The sequence below is a fragment of the Scyliorhinus torazame genome, chromosome 5, assembly GCF_047496885.1.
Source record: "Scyliorhinus torazame isolate Kashiwa2021f chromosome 5, sScyTor2.1, whole genome shotgun sequence".
NCBI lineage: Eukaryota > Metazoa > Chordata > Chondrichthyes > Carcharhiniformes > Scyliorhinidae > Scyliorhinus > Scyliorhinus torazame.
The window spans coordinates 244,914,450-244,939,595 of record NC_092711.1 but is presented as its reverse complement, the minus strand read 5'-3'; the positions used below and the strand labels follow the sequence as shown (position 1 = coordinate 244,939,595).

General features: G+C 48.8%; 1 protein-coding gene across 8 annotated transcripts in view; it reads right to left on the bottom strand.

Moving 5' to 3' along the window:
• The window catches only part of LOC140420998 (group XIIA secretory phospholipase A2-like), a 227,093-nt gene that overhangs the window by 15,340 nt on the left and 186,607 nt on the right, over positions 1-25,146 (bottom strand). For all 8 annotated transcript variants that reach the window (XM_072505240.1, XM_072505237.1, XM_072505241.1 and 5 more), the window contains 2 exons: positions 19,827-19,871; positions 13,532-13,692 (listed from right to left, as the gene is read on the bottom strand). In XM_072505240.1, coding sequence (XP_072361341.1) covers positions 13,532-13,692; positions 19,827-19,871 — 206 coding nt within the window. The remainder of the gene's footprint in view (positions 1-13,531; positions 13,693-19,826; positions 19,872-25,146) is intronic.

Here is a 25,146-nt window from a genome sequence, read left to right as displayed (position 1 = left end):
AAGGAGCGGCGTGGAAGAGATTAGAGAGGGCGTCCTGTAGGGGGACCAGCCTGCAGGCTATGGTGACAGCCCCATTGCCGTTCTCACCAAGGAACTATACCACGAGTCCGGTGGTGGTAGCTACACTGAAGATTTGGGGACAGTGGAGACGACATAGGGGAAAGACCGGAGCACTGGGGGAGTCCCCGATAAGAAACAACCATAGGTTTGCCCCGGGGGGAATGGATGGGGGATATGGAATGTGGCAAAGAGCAGGTATAACGCAATTGAAAGATCTATTTGTGGATGGGAAGTTTGCGAGTCTGGGAGCGCTGACCGAGAAATATGGGTTGCCCCAAGGGAATGCATTCAGGTACATGCAATTGAGGGCTTTTGCGAGGCAACAGGTGAGGGAATTCCCGCAGCTCCCGACACAAGAGGTGCAGGACAGAGTCATCTCAAAGAAATGGGTGGGGGACGGTAAGGTGTCGGATATATATAGGGAAATGAGAGACGAAGGGGAGACTATGATGGACGAACTAAAAGGGAAATGGGAAGACGAGCTAGGGGAGGAGATTGAGGAGGGGATGTGGGCATATGCCCTAAACAGGGTAAACTCGTCGTCCTCGTGCGCCAGGCTAAGCCTGATTCAGTTTAAGGTATTACACAGGGCACATATGACTGGAACACGGCTCAGTAAATTTTTTGGGGTGGAGGATAGGTGTGCGAGGTGCTCGAGAAGCCCAGCGAATCATACCCATATGTTTTGGTCATGCCCAGCACAACAGGGGTTTTGGATGGGGGTGACAAAGGTGCTTTCGAAAGTAGTAGGAGTCCGGGTCGAACCAAGCTGGGGGTTGGCTATATTTGGGGTTGCACAAGAGCCGGGAGTGCAGGAGGCGAAAGAGGCCGATGTTTTGGCCTTTGCGTCCCTAGTAGCCCGGCGCAGAATATTGCTAATGTGGAAAGAAGCCAAGCCCCCGGGGGTGGAGACCTGGATAAATGATATGGCGGGGTTCATAAAGTTAGAGCGGATTAAGTTCGTCCTAAGGGGGTTGGCTCAAGGGTTTACTAGGCGGTGGCAACCGTTCGTCGAATATCTTGCGGAAAGATAGATAGGGGAGAACAAAGAAGGCAGCAGCAGCGGCCCAGGACTTGGGGGGGGGGGGGGATGGGGGGGGGTGGCCTGAGACAAGGCAGTTGCCAATTAGGGCTAGTTTTTATTTTTTGTTATTTAATATTTATTTATTTGTTGTTGTTTTTGTTTAAATTTAAAAAAGGTCATTATTATCTGTATGGTTACAATGTTGTGTAAAGGATGCACAATGTACTGTGTTGGTTGACCAAAAATTTTCAATAAAATATTATTTAAAAAAAAAAAAAAAGGGTGTATTGGTGCCTTTGCAGGTAACAATGGACCATGTGGTAGTTGTCACGCTAGCAGGCAATGTTAGAAAACCGAGGTGTGATGGGGGAGGAGGCTGAGAGAAGTGTTTGTGGGGGAGGGGGAAATGTGAGGCGGGGAGGGGAGAAAGAGAAAATTGCGATGCGATGGAGGTGGAGACCAAATATGGTTGTAGACAAAGAGGGGAGGCATCTTGGTTGGGCCCAATATAGGGTGGTATTAGGTGAGACTTTGCCGATTGAGGATGTTGAATGTTTGTGGGCTAAATGGGCCAGTTAAGAGATCCTGGACCTTTGCACACCTGAAGGGTTTGAAGGTGGAGGTGATCTTCTCACAGCAGTCCCATGTCTGAGTTAAGGATCAGATTAGACTGAGGAAGGGATGGTTGGGGCCATTTTGATAAATAAGAGAATGCAGTTTGTGGGAGCTAGGGAAGTAAGGGACCTGGGAGGAAGATATATAATAGTGAGTGGAGTGCTGGAGGGGATGCCAGTGGTGCTAGTAAAAGTATATGCGCCAATGATGCGGGGTTTATGAAGAGTCTGCTGTGAATGATCCCAAACCTAGATACACACCAGTTGTTTATGGGCGGAGATTTCAATTGTGTGATGGAGCAGAGGGTGGGCAGGTCGTGCTCCAAATCAATGGAAAGGCTGAAAATGACAAAGGAGCTGGGAGGGTTTATGGAACGAATGGGAATATTTGACCGTGGAGATTTAGGAATCCGGGGAAGGAATATTCCTTCTTCTCACATGTACATAAGGCACACTCGAGGATTGATTTCTTTGTGGTGACCAGGTGGTGTCTTTGGGGGGGTTGGTGGTAGAATACGCAGGGATCGTAATATCCAACTATGCGCCACACTGGATAGAGGTGAGACTCAGTGAGGGGCGAGTCAGAGGCCGGATTGGAGATTTGACTCAAATCTTTTGGCAGACAAGGGTTTTTGTGAAAAGTTAAGGTCAGCAATTGAGGAGTATGAGGAGATTAATCAGTACGGGGAAGTGTCAGTGGCCACTTTTTGGGAGGCGTTGAAGGCAGTGGCCTGAGGGTAGGTTATTTTATTAAAAGCGCATAGAGATAGGAAGCAGAGGGAAGAGTATAGACAGTTGTTGGAGGAGATAATTGAGATGGACAAGAGATATGCAGGAGCCCCTACAAAGGATTTGTTAGCGGTGAGAAAAAGGTTGCAGGGGCAGTTTGTTAGGCTGACAACAAGGAAGGCAGTAGGGCAATTAAGAAGGGCAAGAGGGATGCAATACAAGTACAGGGAGAAGGCGAGCTGCATGCTGGCCCACCAGCTAAGAAAGCAGGCTGCATCCAGAGAAGTTTTGAAAGGAAGAACAGAATAAGGAGAGGTTGTATCAGAATCAGGAAAAATAAACAATGCGTTTCATTTCAGAGATACTATGTTAAGTTATGTAGGGCAGCACCAGATGGAACGGGAGGGGACATGGGAAGGTTCCTGAATGGAATTCCCGAGGTTGGAGAAGGAGAAGAGGAAAACATCGGAAGACCCATTGAGCCGGAGAGAGGTGATTGAAAGTATTTGGGTAATGAAGTGAGGGAAAGCACCGGGGCCCGATGGTTTTCCGACGGAGTTCTACAAGGTGTCTGTGACAGAATTGGCTCCACACATGTTGGGGATGTTTAACAAAGCTGTGGAGAAGAGAAAGATTAACACATGCGATAATTACATTAATCCCGAAAAGTGGGAAAGATTCATTAGAGTGTGGGTCATATAGGCCTATTTTGTTGTTAAATACTGACGTGAAGGATGGAGGGATGAGTACCAGAGTTGGTAGCAGATGACCAAACGGGTTTTGTAAAAGGAAGACAGCTTTCTAATAATATTAGGAGGCTTTTGAACGTGCTAATGGCTCCATCAAGAGGGCAGGTGCTGGAGGCTGTTGTCTCCATGGATGCGGAAAAGGCCTTCTACCGGGTGGAGTGGAGGTACTTAATTGAAACTTTGGACAGGTTTGGATTTGGATCGAAGTTTGTGGCATGGATGTGCTGGTTACATACAGCCCCAGTGGCAGGTGATGCCACAAATGGAATGAATTCACAAACCTTTGAGCTATCTAGAGGTAGGAGAAAGGGATGTCCACTGTCGCCAACACTTGCTATTTGTGTTGGCAATTGAACCCCTGGCAACAGCCCTTAGGGGATCTACGGAGTGGCAGGGGATTGTGAGGGGGAGCAGAGAACATTGGGTATTGCTATATGTGGACGACTTGTTTGTGTCAGACCCGCTGGAGAGCATGGGCAGGATCATGGGAATACTGGAGAGATTTGGGGCGTTCTCAGGATATAGATTAAATGTTGGGAAGAACGAGATATTCCCAGTGGACGAGGTGGGGCTGAAGGCCAACTTAAAGATGCTGCCATTCAAAGTGACTAGGGGAAGGGTTTAGAGACCTAGAGATCCAGCTGACAAGGGAATGGGCCACGATGCACAAGTGGAACATGACAACACTGGTGGAAGAGATTACGAGGAACCTTAAGAGATGGGATATATTGCATTTGACGTTGGCAAGGAGAGTGTTACCAAGGTTCTTATTCGTCTTCCAGGCCCTCCCGATCGTTCTTTCAGAAATTAGAGGCAATAATCTCAGAGTTTGTAAGAGCAGGAAAGGTGCCAAGGGTAAACAAGGCCCTGTTACAGAGCTGGAGACAAAAATGGGGGTTGGCACTCCCGAACCTGTTACACTATTACTGGGCAGTTAATGTGGAGAAGATGAGGCGGTGGTGGGGAGAGGAGGGTGCAGAGTGGGTGAGGATGAGAGAGGAGTCCTGCAGGGGATCCAGCCTGAGAGCCTTGGTGACGGCCCCAACGCCGTTTGCCCAAAGGAAGTACTCTGTGAGCCCGGCGATGCAATCGAAGGTTAATATATGGAACCAACTAAAGAGGCACTTTAAATTGGAGGGGATATCGATGTTGACACCACTGTTTAGGGACCATAGGAGTTTGCCTGGTGAGATAGATGGGATGTATAGAAGATGGAGGGAGGTGGGACTGGAGATGGTGAAGGACCTGTACCTGGAAGGGCAATTTGCAAGTTTAGATGAATTACGGGAAAGGTTCAAGCCGCCAAGAGGGAGTGAGTTTAGATGCCTGTAGGTACGATGGGACTTTGTGAACAAAAAGAGTGGAGGTTGTTTCCGATGCTGTCTGGGTATACGCTGCTGGAACAATTGATACTCCCAGATGAGCCTGGAAAGGGAAGATTGGGGACATGTATGTGTTGCTCAGGGAGCTGAGGGAGACGCAAGTGGCAAAGATTAAATTTAAATAGGAGGAGGAGTTGGGGAAGGAAATAAATTGAGGTCTGTGGTGCGAAACTATGCATAGGGTGAATGCCACTTCTTGTGCACGAATGAGCCTGACCCAGTTTAAGATGGTGCACAGGGTGCACATGGCTCGTGCATGACTGAGTGGGTTCTTTCGCGGGGTGACAGACGTGTGTGAAAAATGTCGGCAGGGGGCGATGAACGATGAGCACATGTTCTGGGTGTGTGCAAAGCTGGCAAGGTACTGGGAAGTGGTGTTTGGGACATTGTCTAAGATTATAGGGGTAGAAATCAGGCTGGACTCAATGGGTGATTTTGGGGGTCTCGGAGGTGCTGGAGCTGATAGAAGGGTAAAAGACTGATGTTATTGCTGTTGCTTCCCTAATTGCCCAGCGGACGATTTTGTTAAATTGGAAGGCGGACACGCCACCAGGAGTGGCAGCCTGGTTCGGGGATCTGTATGATTTTTCGTTTTTGGAAAATATATAATTTGAGTTAAGGGGGTCAGAGGGAGGATTCGAAACATGGTGGGGATTGTTCCTGACTATATTTGAAGATCTGTCCGCCGCGGGGGGGGGGGGGGGGGGGGTTATTGGGTGACCATGGTGAAATGAGATGGTTATGGTTAAGAAACTGGAAATTATTAATGCAGCAGAGGGCATTGGAAGAGTGGCATATATAGGTGGGAAGAGACTGTACAAGGGGAATGAAAACTGAGTCAAGACAGGAAGAAATCAGGTTTGTGGGGCAAGAACGTGTTGAATCAATGTGTCTGCCAATGTCGCCTACCAAGATCTTGAGCTGGAGGCAAAAGTAGACTGCTCAAGCTTGGAAGAACCATGATGTTGGAGGCCATAGAAAGAAGATCTCTGGAGGATTATGAGATCAAAGACAATTTTGGAAGCAAAGGTTGGTTGTACGAGGTTTGGTGACAAGGTGGAGGCCATAGTAGAAAAGATGTATTGACCTTGGAAGGAATGCAATGCAAATTCATCAGAATGTTTCCAGAATTCCAAGTGTTAAATTACAAAGAGAACAAAGAACAATACTGCACAGGAACAGGCCCTTCGGCCTTCCAAGCCTGTACCGGTCATGATACCAACCTTTGCCAAAACTCTCAGCACTTCCTTGTGCCGTATCCCTCTATACCATCCTATCCATCAATTATGATGAGAAATTTCATAAACTAGGCTTGTATTCCGTAATATAGAAGGTCAAGAAATTTAATTGTCATTCTTCGTAGTTTGAACGAGATTGTTCGGAGAGATACTTATTTCACTGTTGAGAGTCTGGAACACGGTGTGGTATTATAGATATTACGGTACCGGATAGGCTAAAGCACCATTGGTGAAAACTGTATGCTTTCTATTGGCTAGAGTGTATAATAGCTCCGCCCTAATATGCAGGGTATAAGAACCCGTGCCGCCCCAGCAGCCCTCATTCTGTACCTGAGCTGCTGGGGAAAACATCTAGCTTATTAAAGTCTTCAGTTGGACTACAACCTCACTTTAGTGGTCATTGATCGTGCATCAATTTAATAAGCTAGAATTTTAAGAAGTAAGGATGGAGCTCCGAATCAAGCCAGAGTGGCTGCAACTTAGCCCCCACACGGCGGACTCAGCGGCAATCTTTAAGCACTGGCTGGCATGCTTTAAAGGGTATCTCGAGACGGCCGAAAACGCACCCACGGGAGAGCAGAAACTGCACGTCCTGCACTCAAGGGTGAGCCCGGAGATTTGCACCCTCATCGAGGAAGCGGAAGACTTCAATGCAGCAATTGAGCTGCTAAAAGGACACTAGATTCGCCCGGTGAACCAGGTCTACGCCCGGCACCTGCATGCAACAAGGCGACAAACCCCTGGGGAAATCGCTGGAGGAATTCTACCGCGCACTCCTGGTGCTGGGAAGAAGCTGCGGCTGCCCGCAAGTTTCAGCGAGCGAACACATGGAACTCTTAGTCCGGAAAGCTTTTGTGGCAGGTATGCTTTCGGCACAAATTCGCCAGCGCCTGTTAGAGAAGGACACCCTGGGTCTCAGGGAGGCACGGGTTCTTGCAGGCTCCCTGGACGTGGCCTCCAGGAACACCCTAGCCTACGTACCCGACCGCGCGGCAGCCCCCTGGGCAGCGTAGAACCCCGGCGCGGCCGATCCAGAGACATTCCCCGTTCCCCCACAGGCTTGCGCTGCAAGGCGGCCTGGCAACCCGAGGGGCCCCACTGCTACTTTTGCGGGCAGGCCAAGCACCCCTGCCAGCGATGCCCGGCCCGCGCATCCACCTGCAAGGGATGCGGCAAAAAGGACCATTTCGTGGGGGTATGTCAGGCCCGAGCGGTGGCCACGGTCTCCAGCGGCGAATGCGGACCGCAACCACAAACTTCTCCACGGGCCCCGTGCGGCCAGTGGTCGCCGCCACCTCCATATCCCAGGGCCACGTGCGGACCCCGGGCGCCACCATCTTGTTCCGTGGACGCAACATTGGAGGGATGGGCGGCGCCATTTTATGCACCCCCGGCCATGTGCGACCTATGGGAGACGCCATCTTGGATGAACCCCCAGGACCCCAGCTCAGCCGACCACACACTGCCCGAACAGAACTCTCAACTTCTGCGATTGGCCTCGGCGACTCTGGATGAGTCTCGACCTTGAACACTCCCAACCGCTACTACGACCGTTTTCATCAACGGGCACGAGACGTCCTGCCTAATCGACTCTCGGAGCACGGAGAGCTTCATACACCCAGACACGGTAAGGCGCTGTTCCATCCTCATCCACCCTGTTAATCAAAAAATCTCACTGGCCTCCGGTTCCCACTCAGTGGAGATAAAGGGGTTTTGTGAAACAAACCTCACAGTCCAGGGAAGGGAGTTCAGAAATTTCCGTCTCTACGTCCTTCCCCACCTCTGTGCGGCTACACTCCTGGGTTTAGACTTCCAGTGTAACCTTCAAAGTCTGACCTTCCAATTTGGCGGCCCTATACCCCCCTTACTGTCTGCGGCCTCGCGACGCTTAAGGTCGACCCGACTTCCTGGTTTACAAATCTCACCCCGGATTGCAAATCCGTCGCCACCAGGAGCAGACGCTACAATGCCCAGGACCGGATCTTTATTCGGTCAGAAGTCCAAAGGATACTGAGGGAAGGGGTCAGTGAAGCCAGTAACAGCCCCTGGAGAGCCCAAGGAGTAGTGGTAAAGACCGGGGAGAAGCATAGGATGGTCATCGACTACAGTCAGACCATCAACAGGTTTACGCAGCTGGACGCGTACCCCCTCCCCCGCATATCCGACCTGGTAAACAGGATTGCGCATTATAAGATCTTCTCCACGGTGAATCTCAAGTCCGCCTACCACCAGCTCCCCATCCGCACTAGTGACCGCAAATACACTGCCTTCGAGGCAGACGGACGGCTCTATCAGTTCTTAAGGGTTCCCTTTCGTGTCACCAACGGGGTCTCGGTCTTCCAACGAGAGATGGACCGAATGGTTGACCGGTACTGTTTACAGGCAACATTCCCATATCTCGATAATGTCACCATCTGCGGCCACGACCAGCAGGACCACGACACCAACCTCCGAAAATTTCTCCATACTGCTAAAATCTTTAACCTAACATACAATAAAGATAAATGCGTGTTTAGCACCGACCGTCTAGCCATTCTTGGCTACGTAGTGCAAAATGGAGTTATAGGCCCCGACCCTGAACGCATGAGCCCCCTTATAGAGTTCCCCCTCCCTCACTGCTCCAAGGCCCTGAAACACTGCCTCGGGTTTTTTAGCTACTACGCCCAGTGGGTCCCCAACTATGCGGACAAGGCCCGTCCCCTGATCCAATCCACAGCTTTTTCCCTGTCGATAGAGGCCCGCCAGGCCTTCAGCCGCATCAAAGCAAACATTGCAAAGGCTACGATGCACGCCATCGACGAGTCCCTCCCCTTCCAGGTCGAGAGCGATGCATCCGACGTAGCTCTGGCGGCCACCCTCAACCAAGCGGGCAGACCTGTGGCCTTCTTCTCCCGTACCCTCCATGCTTCTGAAATCCGCCACTCCTCAGTCGAAAAGGAGGCCCAGGCCACAGTAGAAGCTGTTCGACATTGGAGGCATTACCTGGCCAGCAGGAGATTCACTCTCCTCACTGACCAACGGTCGGTGGCGTTCATGTTCGATAATGCACAGCGGGGCAACATAAAAAACAACAAGATCTTACGGTGGAGGATAGAACTCTCCATCTACAACGACAAGGTCTTGTACCGTCCTGGGAAGCTCAACGAGCCTCCCGATGCCCTGTCCCGCAGCACGTGCCACCGCACAAGTGGACCGCCTCCGAGCCCTCCACGAGGACCTCTGCCACCCGGGGGTCACTCGCTTTTTCCATTTCGTCAAGACCTGCATCCTGTCCTACTCCATCGCGGAGGTCAGGACTGCAACCAGGGACTGCCAAATCTGCGCGGATTGCAAACCGCACTTCTACCAGCCAGAGAGAGCGCACCTGATAAAGGCATCCCGTCCCTTTGAACGACGCAGCATGGACTTCAAAGGCCCCCTCCCCTCCACCCACCGCAACACGTACTTCCTGAACATGATTGACGAGTACTCCCGATTCCCATTCGCCATCCCCTGCCCCGACATGACCGCCACCACCGTCATCAAGGCCCTCCAAAGCATCTTTGCACTGTGCGGGTTCCCCGCTTACATACACAGTGATAGGGGGTCCTCCTTTGTGAGCGACGAACTGCGTCAATTCCTGCTCAGCAAGGGCATCGCCTCGAGCAGGACGACCAGTTACAACCCCCGGGGTAACAGACAGGTAGAGAGGGAGAACGGAACGGTCTGGAAGACAGTCCTACTGGCCCTACGGTCCAGGAACCTCCCAGTCTCCCGCTGGCAAGAAGTCCTCCCGGATGCCCTCCACTCCATCCGGTCACTACTCTGTACGGCCACCAATCAGACACCTCACGAAAGTCACCTCGTCTTCCCTAGGAAGTCCTCCTCTGGGACCTCGCTCCCGACCTGGCTGGCAGCACCCGGACCCATCCTGCTCCGAAACACGTGTGGGCGCACAGGTCGGACCCGTTGGTCGAGAGGGTCCATCTGCTCCATGCTAACCCCCAGTACGCCTACGTGGCGTACCTCGACGGCCGACAAGATACGGTCTCCCTACGGGACCTGGCGCCCGCCGGAACTCCACGCATATTCCAGCCACCAGTCCCACCCTCCCCTCCCCTCCACCGCAGCACCTTACAGGAGGATCGATCCTTCCACCGCCCCCGTCTAGGCCCCCCCCCCACCCACCGACGCCCCCGCAGGTGCTCCCTTCCCAGGTCAGCCGTTTTCCCCACCAGCGGCGTCTAGGGGTGACGAAGCTGCCATGGAGATCGAAGCCACGCTCCCGGAGTCATAGAAGCCCGAGCCTCCACCGGAGTCACCACCGAGGCTCCGACGATCACAGGGGGCGACCAGGGCCCCCGATCGACTGATTGCTTCATTTTAACCGTAATCTGTAAATATAAACCATCAAATGTACATAGCTACCAGACTTGTAAATAGTTACTAAACACGGTACGGAGGTATTACGGTACCTCCATAACTAATTATACCATGTTGTTATGTTTTGTAGTTTCTAGTGCCAACCCTGATAGGCGGGGTATAAGAACCCAGCCCGCCCCAGCAGCCCTCATTCTGTACCTGAGCTGCTGGGGAAACATCTAGCTCATTAAAGCCTTCAGTCGGACTACAACACCGCTTTAGTGGTCATTGATTGTGCATCACACGGGGAGCAAATCTAAAAATTAAAGCCAGAATTTTCAGAAGAGATGTTAGGAATACTTTTAGTGGATTCTGGCTCAATTTATATTTTTAAAAGCGAGATTGATGCATTTTTGTTAACCAAATGTATTAAAAGATAAGGGAGCCACAGCAGGTGAAGGGTGTTACGATACTGATCAATCATGATCCCACTAAATGGCATAACAGGCTTGAGGGGCTGAATTACCTACTCATGTTTCTATATGTACTAGATAAAACTCCTTCAACAGTCTTAGTACAAACTGAGAAAATCTCCCTTGCCCCCTCAATGTGTAACAGTGCCATTTTCATTTTATATACAAGCTCCTGAGTAGGACTGCAGTTTGTGCCAAAATAATGGCTGTAACCTTATGCTCATTCGTAATTATTTTCTGGAATCTTTTGGAGAGCAGCATTTATTTCATTAATCTGTGTCAGATTCCAATAGATTTTGCAGAGATGCAAAGACAATATGCAAAACAGCCCTGCAATATGCAAAGTTCAACCTGAAAACATCTTTAGACATCTTGTTCACACTGGATTTTTTTGTCAGATGACAAAGTCCTAAATATTGCTTTTTTAAAATAAATTTAGAGTACCCAATTATTTTTCCCCAAAAAATTAAGGGACACTTTAGCATGGCCAATCCATCTACCCTGCACGTCTTTGTGTTGTGGAAGTGGGGGGGAAGAGAGAGACCCACGCAGACACGGGAAGAATGTGCAAACTCCACCCGGCAGTGAGCAGGGGCCGGGATCGAACCCGGGTCCTCAGCGCCGTGAGGCAGCAGTGCTAACCACTGCGCCACCTCAATAAATATTGCTAAACAGCATTTTACTGCAACAAATATCACCTCGAGCCCCAACTCATCCCACTCAATTGATAACCATTACAGATAACAAAAGGCATAATGTAATATTACATTTTATTTATGCTCAGTCGCATTTTGGAAAGAGGCATTGACATTGCAAGCTTGTTAATAAACCTCATTACAAAATTATTCTGGTGACTTTCCAACAACTGCAATGCCTCAAAAGACTAAAACTACTAAAAATTGCTTCTAAAGCACAAAAGCTGATACAGCAAAACATATTTTTTTACTAAAATCAAATTCCTTTGAGAATGACTAAAAATAATGCTCGGGAATAGATGGAATAATTAACAATTTAGATTAATGATGTTTGAAAGTCGAAACAGATACAAGTGTCAGGAGAAACTAGACAACAAACGCTGATCTTACATTTTTATTTGTTATGTCAGCTTTCTTCTCCTAAAGCACCGACTCACGCCAGCATATGATCGTAATTGTGTCAGCAGCCCAAGGGTACCGCTAGTCATTTTTCGTATAAATAACCTTGACAATTAGCAGTAGTAGACTGTTGAACCACGAAGAACATCAGAGACAATTTGAATCCCGCCTTTAATTGACATTCAAACACCTGAATTTCCCAGCTGCCTATCTAATTGGTAGGGCAAATGTTGATTGATTTTTTTTCTATTCCCAATCAAAGGGTTCTGAGGTGAATTGTAGTCTCCCTATCAATGTCTCCCTGGATTAGTTCAGCTCAGCAGAAACTGGGAATCAAATTTCTGACATTATTAAACTGTATGGTTTAGTACCACTTTAGATGGTGCATTTCCATCCAAATCAATATATCCGCAGCACAGTGCCAGGAACAATACCCGTTATCGGTGTGGAATCTGAAGAACATAAGAACTAGGAGCAGGAGTAGGCCATCTGGCCCCTCGAGCCTGCTCCGCCATTCAATGAGATCATGGCTGATCTTTTGTGGACTCAGCTCCACTTTCCAGCCCGAACACCATAACCCTTAATCCCTTTATTCTTCAAAAAACTATCTATCTTTATCTTAAAAACATTTAATGAAGGAGCCTCTACTGCTTCACTGGGCAAGGAATTCCATAAATTCACAACCCTTTGGGTGAAGAAGTTCCTCCTAAACTCAGTCCTAAATCTACTTCCCCTTATTTTGAGGCTATGCCCCCTAGTTCTGCTTTCACCCGCCAGTGGAAACAACCTGCTCGCATCTATCCTATCAATTCCCTTCATAATCTTATATGTTTCTATAAGATCCCCCCTCATCCTTCTAAATTTCAACGAGTACAGTCCCAGTCTACTCAACCTCTCCTCGTAATCCAACCCCTTCAGCTCTGGGATTAACCTAGTGAATCTCCTCTGCACACCCTCCAGTGCCAGTACGTCCTTTCTCAAGTAAGGAGACCAAAACTGAACACAATACTCCAGGTGTGGCCTCAATAACACCTTATACAATTGCAGCATAACCTCCCTAGTCTGAAACTCCATCCCTCTAGCAATGAAGGACAAAATTCCATTTGCCTTCTTAATCACCTGTTGCACCTGAAAACCAACTTTCTGCGACTCATGCACTAGCACACCCAGATCTCTCTGCACAGCAGCATGTTTTAATTTTTTATCATTTAAATAATAATCCCTTTTGCCGTTATTCTTACCAAAATGGATAACCTCACATTTGTCAACATTGTATTCCATCTGCCAGACCCTAGCCCATTCACTTAGCCTGTCCAAATCCCTCTGCAGACTTCCAGTATCCTCTGCACTTTTTGCTTTACCACTTATCTTAGTGTCGTCTGCAAACTTGGACACATTGCCCTTGGTCCCCAACTCCAAATCATCTATGTAAATTGTGAACAGTTGTGGGCCCAACACTGATCCCTGAGGGACACCACTAGCTACTGATTGCCAACCAGAGAAACACACATTAATCCCCACTCTTTGCTTTCTATTAATTAACCAATCATCTATCCATGCTCCTACTTTCCCCTTAATGCCATGCATCTTTATCTTATGCAACAACCTTTTGTGTGGCACCTTGTCAAAGGCTTTCTGGAAATCCAGATATACCACATCCATTGGCTCCCCGTTATCTACCGCACTGTTAATGTCCTCAAAAAAATCCACTAAAAAAGCAAGAGAAGAAGCAAGTTGTGCATGTTCACGATAATGACATGTACATGAAGTACACATTCAATGTTACTCACGTCAAGCAAGGTAATGTAATCAGAAGAATATACTCACCGTTTGCTCATTGTTCTCAAACACTTCCCTTGCCTCTTCATACACACAGATCTCCTCCATACACTCCCGCTCAATGTTCCCTTGTCGGATCTCTTCGAGAAAACCATTTGCTCTTGGAAACCGCTTCAGAATGGAGTTGGCGTCTTTGGATGTGAGAAACACTACAGGGGAAATGGGAATATTTAAACCATACTAGTATATTTCTGAATAATCCTAAAAATCGTTTTCAATACCTGCAGAAACAGACAGGGCATCTTGCGAGATTAACTCAAATATCATAACAACATCGATAAAGTCACAAAGGTGTTACATCTGGTTTGATCTACTGAAAGATATACAGACCTCATGGAGCTTACCATTCATAAATCAAGACAAAAGATACACCGCAAAGGTCGGTCTTGTATAGGCTGGGATTGGAAAACAAGATTTAACGCTGCCGAGGGAAGACATATACTGTATTGACCTGGGGCCCACCAGGCTAGCTCGAACCACATATTAGACAATAATTTGTTGCTGGTCAATCATGTTGGCAGTTTGAGACAAAGTGTACTTTTAAGTGTACTTTTAAAAGACTTGGCTAAAGGTAAAGATTCAATTTATGAAAACCAAACAGAAACACACAAGATACTGAAAATGAAGAGTTGATCAACCAGTATCTGAAACAGAAAGACAGGCCATTTGGCTATAAGTCTTCAAGATATTAACATGGAAACACAGAATTGTCAACAATTAAGGGAATAACAGCAGATCATTCTCAAGGGCAATTAGGTATGGGCAACAAATGCTGACCTTGCCAGCAATGCTCACATCCCATGAAAGAATACAAAATCTAGATCACTAAACACAATAAACTTGATGGAATGTGTTTGCACTAACAGAACTATGTTATGATGTCTTTACATTATAGGAGGCTAGAGATCCGGGAAGATCAACCTTCTAGCACTGTTCTCTCGTATTAAAGTGAGCCAGCCTTGACATAGAATCAGCAATCATTTGACCTTTGCCATTTTGATGAATAATTGAGTGAATCGTCAAAGTAATGATATTAAACAAATTCATTAGATTCATGAGTGTATGTTTACCAATGGAACTGCAAAACAATCAGGAGACACAACGAACCAGGTGACTGTTATTATTGAGCTTGTGACAGGAACTAAAATCATTTTTGGTCATGCATCAATAATGTAAGCCTGGGAATTGATGGCAGTCCCACAATGTAAAATTTAATTTATTTGCTTTGCTATATGCATTGAAAATTATCAAGCAGGCGCAAGCTATTGAATAGAACAGTGTTCTTCAAACTTTTTTTCCGGGGACCCATTTTTACCAACCGATCAACCTTCGGGACCCAACCCGCCGACCTTCGCGACCGTTAATGCGAGAGGTGAGCCTACTTGGTCCTCACGATCTCACTCCAATCAGGTTCACAGGAAGAGAGGGCTATGCGCATATCGGGTGAAGGATTCAGCCAGTTCCTTTGTGACGTCTTCATCTTTGTGAGGACGGAAAATCCAACCTCGCACATGTAGGTTGTTGTGAAGGACAAGAGCAACAAAACGCTTGTTTTACTCAGCTCCGGATACTCCTCAGAGATGCTACTCCAGAATGCTGACAGCCTCATTGACTTGTGCTGTGTTTTTAATATGCTGTCACAGCTGAGACGCACAAGCTCGATTTCTTCTTTTGGAGTCAGCTGCAAGTTAAAGAACTGATTCTGGGGTCTCAAACTCAAAGGGATTTTTCACCCACCTCCTCTCTCTCAGAATCTTAAACTTCTCCTCTGGAAAGTAGCGACCAAAATTGTCGATCAGGGCAGCCAGATGCAACTCAATAAGGCTTGCCAATCCTTTTACAGTTTCCTTACTAATGCTGTTTTCTTCAATGTGTCGTAGCAGTGTGGGAAACATGTGGTAGTTTTGGCTTCGCACTCGCAATTGCCAAACTTTCAATATCTTTTGGAAAGCTTCAATTTCTTCAGAGTGCCGAAAGCAATCATTATTCTTCCCTTGCAATTTGAGGTTCAGTTCATTTAGAATTGAAAAGATGTCTGCAAGGTAAGACATTGCTAGCATCCAAGTTTCATCAGCAAATTAATCAGCCAGATTCTCGAGGAGGAAAGCGTCGGGATTTCGTACCTCAGTTCGTAAACTCTGAGTAGCACCCGACCCTTTGACAGCCAACGTACTTCTGTGTGGAGCAATAAATGTGTGTGCTCAGCCCCCATATCGGAACACAGTGTCAAAACGTCTGGTATTGAGTGGGCTGCGTTTAATGAAATTCACAACTTTCACTATTCCTTTCAACACCACTTCAAGATTGGATGGAATTCTTTTCGATGCCAGTGCCTCACGGTGAATAAAACAATGATTCCAAACAATGTCCTGACCAGCTGCCCCCTTAATCCTTACTATAACTCCGCTGTTTTTCCCAGTCATGTTGGCTGCTCCATCACTTGTGATTCCTCTGCAATTACCCCAGTCGAGCCCGCACTTTCCAACCACAAAACTATTCAAAAATTTCTGCGCCAGTCGTGTGGGTTGCTAAAGTCAGGTAGCACAGCAAATCATCAACAAATTCATTGTGCCAAACATACCTAACATATACTAGCAAGGTGGCACAATCTGAAATGTCTGTACTTTCATCCAGTTGTATTGAGAATGCCTACGCTGATTTTAAATGAGAAATAAGCTGGGCTTCTAAATTCTCAACAATATCAGAAATTCGACGAGCCACTGTGCTATCACTAAGTGGGATGCATTTCACTTTTTCAACGAACCTCTCATCTATGACCGTAGGAACTGTATCTAATGCTGCAGGGAGAATTAATCTCTCTGCTATAGTGTGGTGCATTTTCTCTTTAGCTACACGGTAAGCTATCATGTAAGAGGCTAATTGTACTTTGTCGTTCAATGTAACATTTCTGCTGAGGACTTCAGCCGACGATTTAAGTTCTCGTTGCATCCTTTGAAAAAAATCAAGAGGTTTGTCCTTGAACTCGTCATGCTTAGTCTTCAAATGCCTTGAAGTTTTGAGGGTTTTAAACTTACATTTGCCAGCACTTCCCTGCATATGACGCACATGGGCCTTGCATCCTGATTTGCATTGTCACAATTAATAAATATATACCTTAAAAAATCGTCTTTATACTGCTTTGTGCCCGATTTCTGTTTCTTCTTTATGGGCTGTTCACCAGAGGCCCTAGAGCTCACACCAGCACTGCTTTGTCCTGGTGTGGACCCTCCTGAACAGCTCACACCAACACTGCTTTGTCCTGCTGTGGACTCTTCTGGACAGCTCACACCAACACTGCTTTGTCCTGCTGTGGATTCTCCTGAGCCACTCTCTTCAGCAGGTTTAGTTGTGAGATCCTGGCATGTTTGTGTCTCTGGTCCTCTCTTCCTTATAACAAAACGATCCATTTTAAATTTTACTGTCCTGTTGCTTATTTGCTGCTAACAAGATGGATGAATCGTAATCGCACACAAAGCACGAGACGTCGACATTCGGGGGTGGGGGTGGGGGGGGGGGGTGACCTGCTCTCTGCCTCCCTTTAGGCAGGAAGATTAGGTTAAAAAATCTTCTGTGTCTCTGCAGCAGCCGGCTTTTAATAACCGCGGCTGCAAGCGGCCTTCAAAATAGCCGCGAACTTATTTTTTTAAAATCGGCCGCATTGCTCATGCGTGCCCGATCATCGGTGCGCATGTGCAAAACTATATAGTTCTGCGCATACGCACCGATGATCGGGCGCGCATGCGCAATGCGGCCGATTTTTAAAAATATGTTTGCGGCCATTTTGAAGGCCACTTGCAGCCGCCGTTATTAAAAGCCGGCTGCTGCGGCTGATTTGCGCGATCGGGAGTGCCGCGAAGGACGGCTCCGCGACCCACCCGCGGGTCGCGCCCCCGAGTTGGAAGAATACTGGAATAGAATACTCTTCACTTCCTTGGATGAGTGCAGCTGCAATAATACTCAAGAAGAAACCAGCCAGGGTAAGCAACTGCTTGACTGGGACGACCACCACCTTAAACATTCACTCCCTCCACCACAGTGACAGCATTGTGTACCACATACAAGATGCAAAACAGCAAATCATCAAGGCTCCTTTGACAGCACCTTCCAAACCAACAGCCGCAACCACCTCAAAGGAAAACAGCAGCAGATGCATGGGAATACCACAAACTGGAAGTTCCCCTCCAAGTCACATACCATCCTGACTTGGAACGCTGTACCTTCACAGTCATGGGGACAAAATCCTGGAACTCCCTCCCGAACAGCACTGCTGGTATACCAACACATGTACTCCAGTGGTTCAAGGTGGTGGACTCACCACCACTTTCTCAAAGACAATTAGAGATGACAGTAAATGCTGGCCTAGCCAACAATGCCCACATCCTGCAAGGAATGGCAGAGCAGGCAGTTGGGAGCACGAAGTGGTAGAATAGATGGCATGAAGTGGAAGGAAGCACAAAGCTGACGGCGAGGAGTGGGAGGTTTAGGAAAGTGGATAGCAGGAAGGGAACACACAATGACTTCAGCATTGGGAGAGACCATGCATATGCCAGCAGACAAGTGGGAGCCAAGTTCCAGTTTGGCGGCAGGAGTTCAATGTTTCCAAAATCAGTACTAATAATCTCTCTACCTAACATGGAGAGGTGCAAGTGCCAGTGCAGAGGTGGAACTTCTCCATGGAGGAGGTAACATCACGATCAGACTCGAAAATGTACCTGAAGCTAGTGCAGTTTTTTGTTTTTTTTAAATGTAAGCATGCATGGGTTGCAGGCATCATTGACCAGACCAGAATTATTGCCCATTCCTAATTGACCGTGAGAAGGTGATGGTGATGCTGCCTTCTTGAACTGCTGTAGTCCATGTGGTGTAAATACACCCCCACAGTGGTGTTCACGACTTTGACCCAGTGACAGTGAAGGAACAGCAAAATAGTTCCAAGTCAGGATGGTGCGCGACTTGGAGGGAATATGAAGGTAATGTGTTCCCATCATCTGCTGCCTTGGCATTCTAAGGAATAGAGGTCACAGGTTTGGAAAAGTGCTGTTGAAGGAGCCTTAAGTGTGTCATTGCAGTGCATCTTGTAGATGGTACACACTGCTGCCACCATGCACCAATGGTGGTGGAGAGAATGAATGATTAAGATGGCGGATGGGGTGCCAATCAAGTGGGCTGTTTTGTCCTGGATGGTGTTGAGCTTCTTGAGTGTCGTTGGAGCTGCACTCATCCAGGCAACAGTCAGAACCGTTTAGATGACTGACACTAGTTGAGAAGCCCACATTGACCAGAATGTATATTATTTATCATTCCACCTCCCTTTTCTTTGCCGTGCTCTCTGCCATAGGCAGGAATTAGTTCAGCTCTCTTTTGAAAGTGCGAATCAACATAAACTAGCAACTTTTTCCGTGGGTGTATGGTCCTCTGGGAAAAGAAGGACCTCCCAAGACCCAAGATAGTTCTGCCTTCACGTAACTTGTAGGAAAACGTCTGCCACCCCCACCTGCCCACCCAACCAATCAATTGAAATAATCTGTGAATATGAATATAGTCAAGTTCCATTATATTCTTAAATACTTCTATCAAATTGTCCCTGAACATTTATACCACACAAGTAGACGTGGCTTTATAAGCGTATCCGGGCAGTTGTGGGGTTTTAAGCTGGCTGTCGTTTTTGTCACTCTCCTCTGAACCCTTTTCAAGACATCTTCATTAACCACGATAAAGGGAACAAAGCTGGACATGGTTATCCAAGTTAGACCTAACCAAAGTCTTGGACAAGGAGAAAATGGTTTATTTTGTTTTATATTGAATTTTCCGAGCAATTTCTGGCATTAAAATCTGCCCAGTTTTTTTTTTTAAATTTAGGGTACCCAATTCTTTTTTTCCCAATTAAGGGGCAATTTAGCATGGCCAATCAACCTAGCCTGCACATCTTTGGGTTGTGGGGGTGAGACTCACTCAAACACGGGAAGAATGTGCAAACTCCACACAGACAGTGACCCGGGGCCGGGATCGAACCTGGGTCCTCAGCGCATTGAGACAGCAGTGCTAACCACGGTGCCATCGTGCCGCCCCGAATTCTGCTTAGTCTTCTCTTGTAAGATTTATAAACGTTACATGGTTTGCTAAATTTACAAAGGCCCCAGATTATAAATACCGCAAAGTAAGATAGTCAGTACCCTCATTGGGAATTGTTGAAACAATATGTTGACAACTGAAGAAAGAGATTTTAAATCTTGGAATTTAAATTCTGAAATTCAGTCATTAACAAAAAAATGATTCTACTCACTTCTTGCTAGCCTGCAGTAGTTCTTCCCTGGGTAGAAACATATACCTGTCAACAAGACAGAAGTTATCAGTAGCAAAAAGGCAAGTAGCCAAATCAAACAAGAAAGCTGTAAATGTGGTAAAAAGAATTGTTGATCATGGGAAGTAATTTAAATTTGTTCATTAATTGTCAGCCAGTTGTTACGTCAAACATAACATCCCCATGTTGCGCCATAATTCAGAGACTGACAATCAAATGCTCTTGTTTATCAGCGACCAATTGAACATCAGATTATCATGGAAAGAAATCCCTATCCGTAGGAAATTTAAAAAAAAAAAATCACACAATGAGATTGCATCAAATGTGACCTCATTTCTTGAACTGTATTTTACAACACTGGATAAAGGAAAAATACACTCGGCAAATGTGACTTACACAAAAATATCTTAGTGCTGCATATCAATCAGGAAATTACACTGCTGGCAGCCCAAAGTCAATACTTCCACAAATTAACACGCATAAATTAGCCTAAACTAACTGCAGAAATCTTCAGGTATGCAAATTACAGTTTTGATGATATGTCACTGATTTTCTTTAAATATTTCTTCTCCTCTCCCTTTGTTTCCCTAAATCACCTTCCTCACTGAAATGAAAGACTGGAGACGTGCTTCGAGTTTATATACAACTTATATTTTTGCCTGGGAACACAGTCTTAGAAAATGACTCCCACTGGAGAATCGGTTAGTAGTTGAAAAACACTAAATTGAAGCAATCTTGGCAGCAAGGAAATGGAGTCGACAACGCCCCACTAAATGCAAGTCTCTAAATACTTAGGGTGAGAAATTGAACTTGTGACTGCCTATTTTTTTTTGATATGGAGAATGTCCTAGAAACTTCGAAATGCCCTCCATAGCACACATGCACACATTCGGGGTGAACCACGCTGGATCCCACATTGGTGTGCACACAGTGAATGGCTGCCAGAAGTATGCAATAACTGACATATTTGATGCCAGCAGTATCATTTGTGAGCTCAATGCTCCAGTCAACCGCCTCTCTTGCATACACATTCAGCAGGAAGAAGGCCCCCTCCACCAGCATTATTTGACGAGATCATCAACTTAAAGGTTTGATGTTTTCTATGATCATTTCAAATTAGAAAAGCCGTGGGCAGGATAGCAGATACTGAAGGATTTTTGTTGCTAATTTCAAGGCTTCTGCATTAACTATATGCTCACGGACATGGGTACACTAGCAGGATTTATATGGCTTAAAGAATGAACAGAGACCACAGTGAAAAGGACAAGCTACTGAAAGAGGGAGGAATCAGCAACAAGAGTTATCCGCTGACCACATGGAGATTAGTGCGGTGTGTAATCTATGCATAGTGCCTAGCATGTATACAATGATAGCAATGCTACCCCACAAAATGTCACGCAGCAGACCATTGGCAGAGAAATACTGCTTCCATTGTCTCGACTGCTCTGAAAAGCCCTGCTCACTTCTTGCTAGCCAGAAGAGAGGATGTCACAATTCACCTGGCTCTAACATTGTGGTAGTATGTATTGGGGGTCATGTGGGACTGGAAGCCCTAATGTCATTGGCTGACAGATCCCGGGTCCTGGTTGGCCGTTGACCTCATACTCCGCCCTGAAGGCGAAGTATAAGAAGCCGGTGCCTTCCCCCGCAGGCCAGTTTACTATCGGGCTGCTGGGGAACAGACACGCTTAATAAAGCCTCATTGACTTCACTCTTTTCGTCTCATGGAGTCTTTGTGCGCTACAATTTATTAAGCGTGCCTAAAAAGGACTATGGAGCTCAGGATCATTCCAGAATGCCTGAGGATCAGCCCCCACGCAGCGAATGCGGCAGCAGCCTTCAAACACTGGCAGACTTGCTTCGAGGCCTACCTCAGACCGACCACTGGCCGGGTCTCAGACGAACAAAAACTGCAGGTCCTGCACTCGAGGGTGAGCACGGAGATTTTTACCCTCATTGAAGACACTGACGATTTCCAGACGGCGTTCGCAGCACTGAAAAGTCTATGTCCGCCCAGTTAACCAAATCTACGCTCGCTACCAGCTCGCGACGAGACGGCAAGCTCCCGGAGAATCGATGGACGAGTTCTACGCCGCGCTACCCGCGCCTACGGCCCCGACCGCGCGGCAGGCCATTGGGCCCCGTACGTACCCGTCGCGGCAAACCCCCTAGGCCCTCACCCCCGTCCCGCGCCGCCGACCTGGGCCCTCACCCCGCGCCCCACGCCTGTCCCGCCGGCCCTCACCCCCGTCCCGCGCCCCACGCCTGACCCGCCGGCGCAACTTACCTGGGCCCCGACCACCGCTGTCCCCGGTGAGGGAGCTCCTCGCGCTCCTTGCGCTTGCGGCCCCACGACTGACCCGCCGGCGCCGCCAACCTGGGCCCTCACCCCCGTCCCGCGCCCCACGCCTGTCCCCGGCGAGGGAGCTCCGCGCGGTCCTAGCGCCCGCGGCCCTGGCGCTCGCAGAGAGGGAGCTCCGCGCGGTCCTAGCGCCCGCGGCCCTGGCGCTCGCAGAGAGGGAGCTCCGCGCGGTCCTAGCGCCCGCGGCCCTGGCGCTCGCAGTGAAGGAACTCCGCGCGGTCCTAGCGCTCCCCAGACCCCCCAGCACACCATGTGCGACCCGCAGACGCCGCCATTTTGGGTCCCGACCACCATGAGGGGAGGAGGGGCCCCGCCATCTTGGATCGCCGCCATCTTGGATCGCCCCCGACCTGTACGACGCATGGGGGCGGCCATTTTGTCCACCCCCGACGCCATCTTGTGACCCCTCAGCCACGTACGATGTATGGGGGCAGCCATTTTGTCCATCCCCGACGCCATCTTGGACGGCAACAACGGACCACACCCCACTACTACAACCACGGCTCGCTTCGGTTACGCTCGATCAGGCTCGGCCCCGGACTCTCCAGACGACGACGACAACGGTCCTAATTAACGGCCACGAGACGCCATGCCTAGTCGACTCCGGGAGCACGGAAAGTTTTATACACCCCGACACGGTAAGACGCTGTTCCTTAACTACCTACCCCAGCGCACAAAAGATTTGCCTAGCTGCAGGATCCCACTCCGTACAGATCCAGGGATTCTGCATAGTCACCCTAATGGTACAGGGGAGGGAATTCAAAAACTACAAACTTAACGTCCTTCCCCAACTCTGTGCCCCCACCTTGCTGGGCTTAGACTTCCAATGTAACCTACAGAGCCTTACGTTCAAATTCGGCGGCCCCATACCCCCACTCACTATCTGCGGCCTCGCTACCCTCAAGGTGCAACCCCCGTCCTTGTTTGCGAACCTCACCCCGGATTGCAAACCCGTCGCCACTAGGAGCAGACGGTACAGCGCCCAGGACCGGACCTTCATTCGGTCCGAAGTCCAGCGGCTACTAAAGGAGGGCATAATCCAGGCCAGCAATAGTCCCTGGAGAGCGCAGGTGGTAGTAGTGAAGACAGAGAAGAAACAAAGGATGGTCATTGACTATAGCCAGACCATCAACAGGTACACACAACTAGACGCGTACCCTCTCCCCCGCATATCCGACATGGTCAATCGGATTGCCCAGTATAAAGTCTTCTCCACCGTGGACCTCAAGTCCGCCTACCATCAGCTCCCCATCCGCCCAAGTGACCGCAAGTACACAGCCTTCGAGGCAGACGGGCGATTATACCATTTCCTACGGGTCCCTTTTGGCGTCACAAACGGGGTCTCGGTCTTCCAACGGGAGATGGACCGAATGGTTGATCAACATGGGTTACGGGCCACGTTCCCGTACCTCGACAATGTAACCATCTGCGGCCACGATCAGCAGGACCACGACGCCAACCTCCAAAAATTCCTCCAGACCGCCAAAGCCTTGAACCTCACGTACAACGAGGACAAGTGCGTTTTTAGCACCGATCGGCTAGCCATTCTGGGCTACATAGTGCGCAATGGGATAATAGGCCCCGACCCCGAACGTATGCGCGCACTCATGGAATTTCCCCTCCCGCACTGCCCAAAAGCCCTGAAACGCTGCCTGGGGTTCTTTTCGTACTACGCCCAGTGGGTCCCCCAGTACGCAGACAAGGCCCGCCCCCTAATACAGACCACGACCTTCCCCCTGTCGACAGAGGCTTGCCAGGCCTTCAGCCGCATCAAAGCGGACATCGCAAAGGCCACGATGCGCGCCATCGACGAGTCCCTCCCCTTCCAGGTCGAGAGCGACGCCTCCGACGTAGCTCTAGCGGCTACCCTTAACCAAGCGGGCAGACCCGTGGCCTTTTTCTCCCGAACCCTCCACGCCTCAGAAATCCGCCACTCCTCAGTGGAAAAGGAAGCCCAAGCCATAGTGGAAGCTGTGCGACATTGGAGGCATTACCTGGCCGGCAGGAGATTCACTCTCCTCACTGACCAACGGTCGGTAGCCTTCATGTTCGATAATGCACAGCGGGGCAAGATTAAAAATGACAAGATCTTAAGGTGGAGGATCGAGCTCTCCACCTTTAACTATGAGATCTTGTACCGGCCCGGAAAGCTGAACGAGCCGTCCGATGCCCTATCCCGCGGCACATGTGCCAACGCACAAATTAACCGCCTCCAAACCCTCCACGAGGACCTCTGCCACCCGGGGGTCACTCGGTTTTACCACTTCATCAAGTCCCGCAATCTCCCATACTCTTTAGAAGAGGTCCGTACAGTCACAAGGGACTGCCACATCTGCGCGGAATGCAAGCCGCATTTTTTCAGGCCAGATGGAGCGCACCTGATTAAGGCTTCCCGCCCCTTTGAACGCCTCAGTCTCGATTTCAAAGGGCCCCTCCCCTCCACCGACCGCAACGCATATTTCCTTAATGTAGTGGACGAATACTCCCGCTTCCCTTTTGCCATTCCCTGCTCCGACATGACCGCGGCCACAGTCATTAAAGCCCTGAACAGCATCTTCACGCTGTTCGGTTACCCCGCATACGTCCACAGCGACAGGGGGTCCTCTTTCATGAGTGACGAGCTGCGCCAGTTCCTGCTCAGCAAGGGCATAGCCTCAAGCAGGACGACCAGCTACAACCCCCGGGGGAACGGGCAAGTAGAAAGGGAGAACGGCACGGTCTGGAAGGCCGTCCTACTGGCCCTACGGTCCAGGGATCTCCCAGTTTCACGGTGGCAGGAGGTCCTCCCGGACGCTCTCCATTCCATCCGGTCGTTATTATGTACAAGCACTAATCAAACGCCGCACGAGCGTCTCCTTGTCTTCCCTAGGAGGTCCTCCTCTGTAACATCGCTGCCAACCTGGCTGGCGGCCCCAGGACCCATCCTGCTCCGAAAGCATG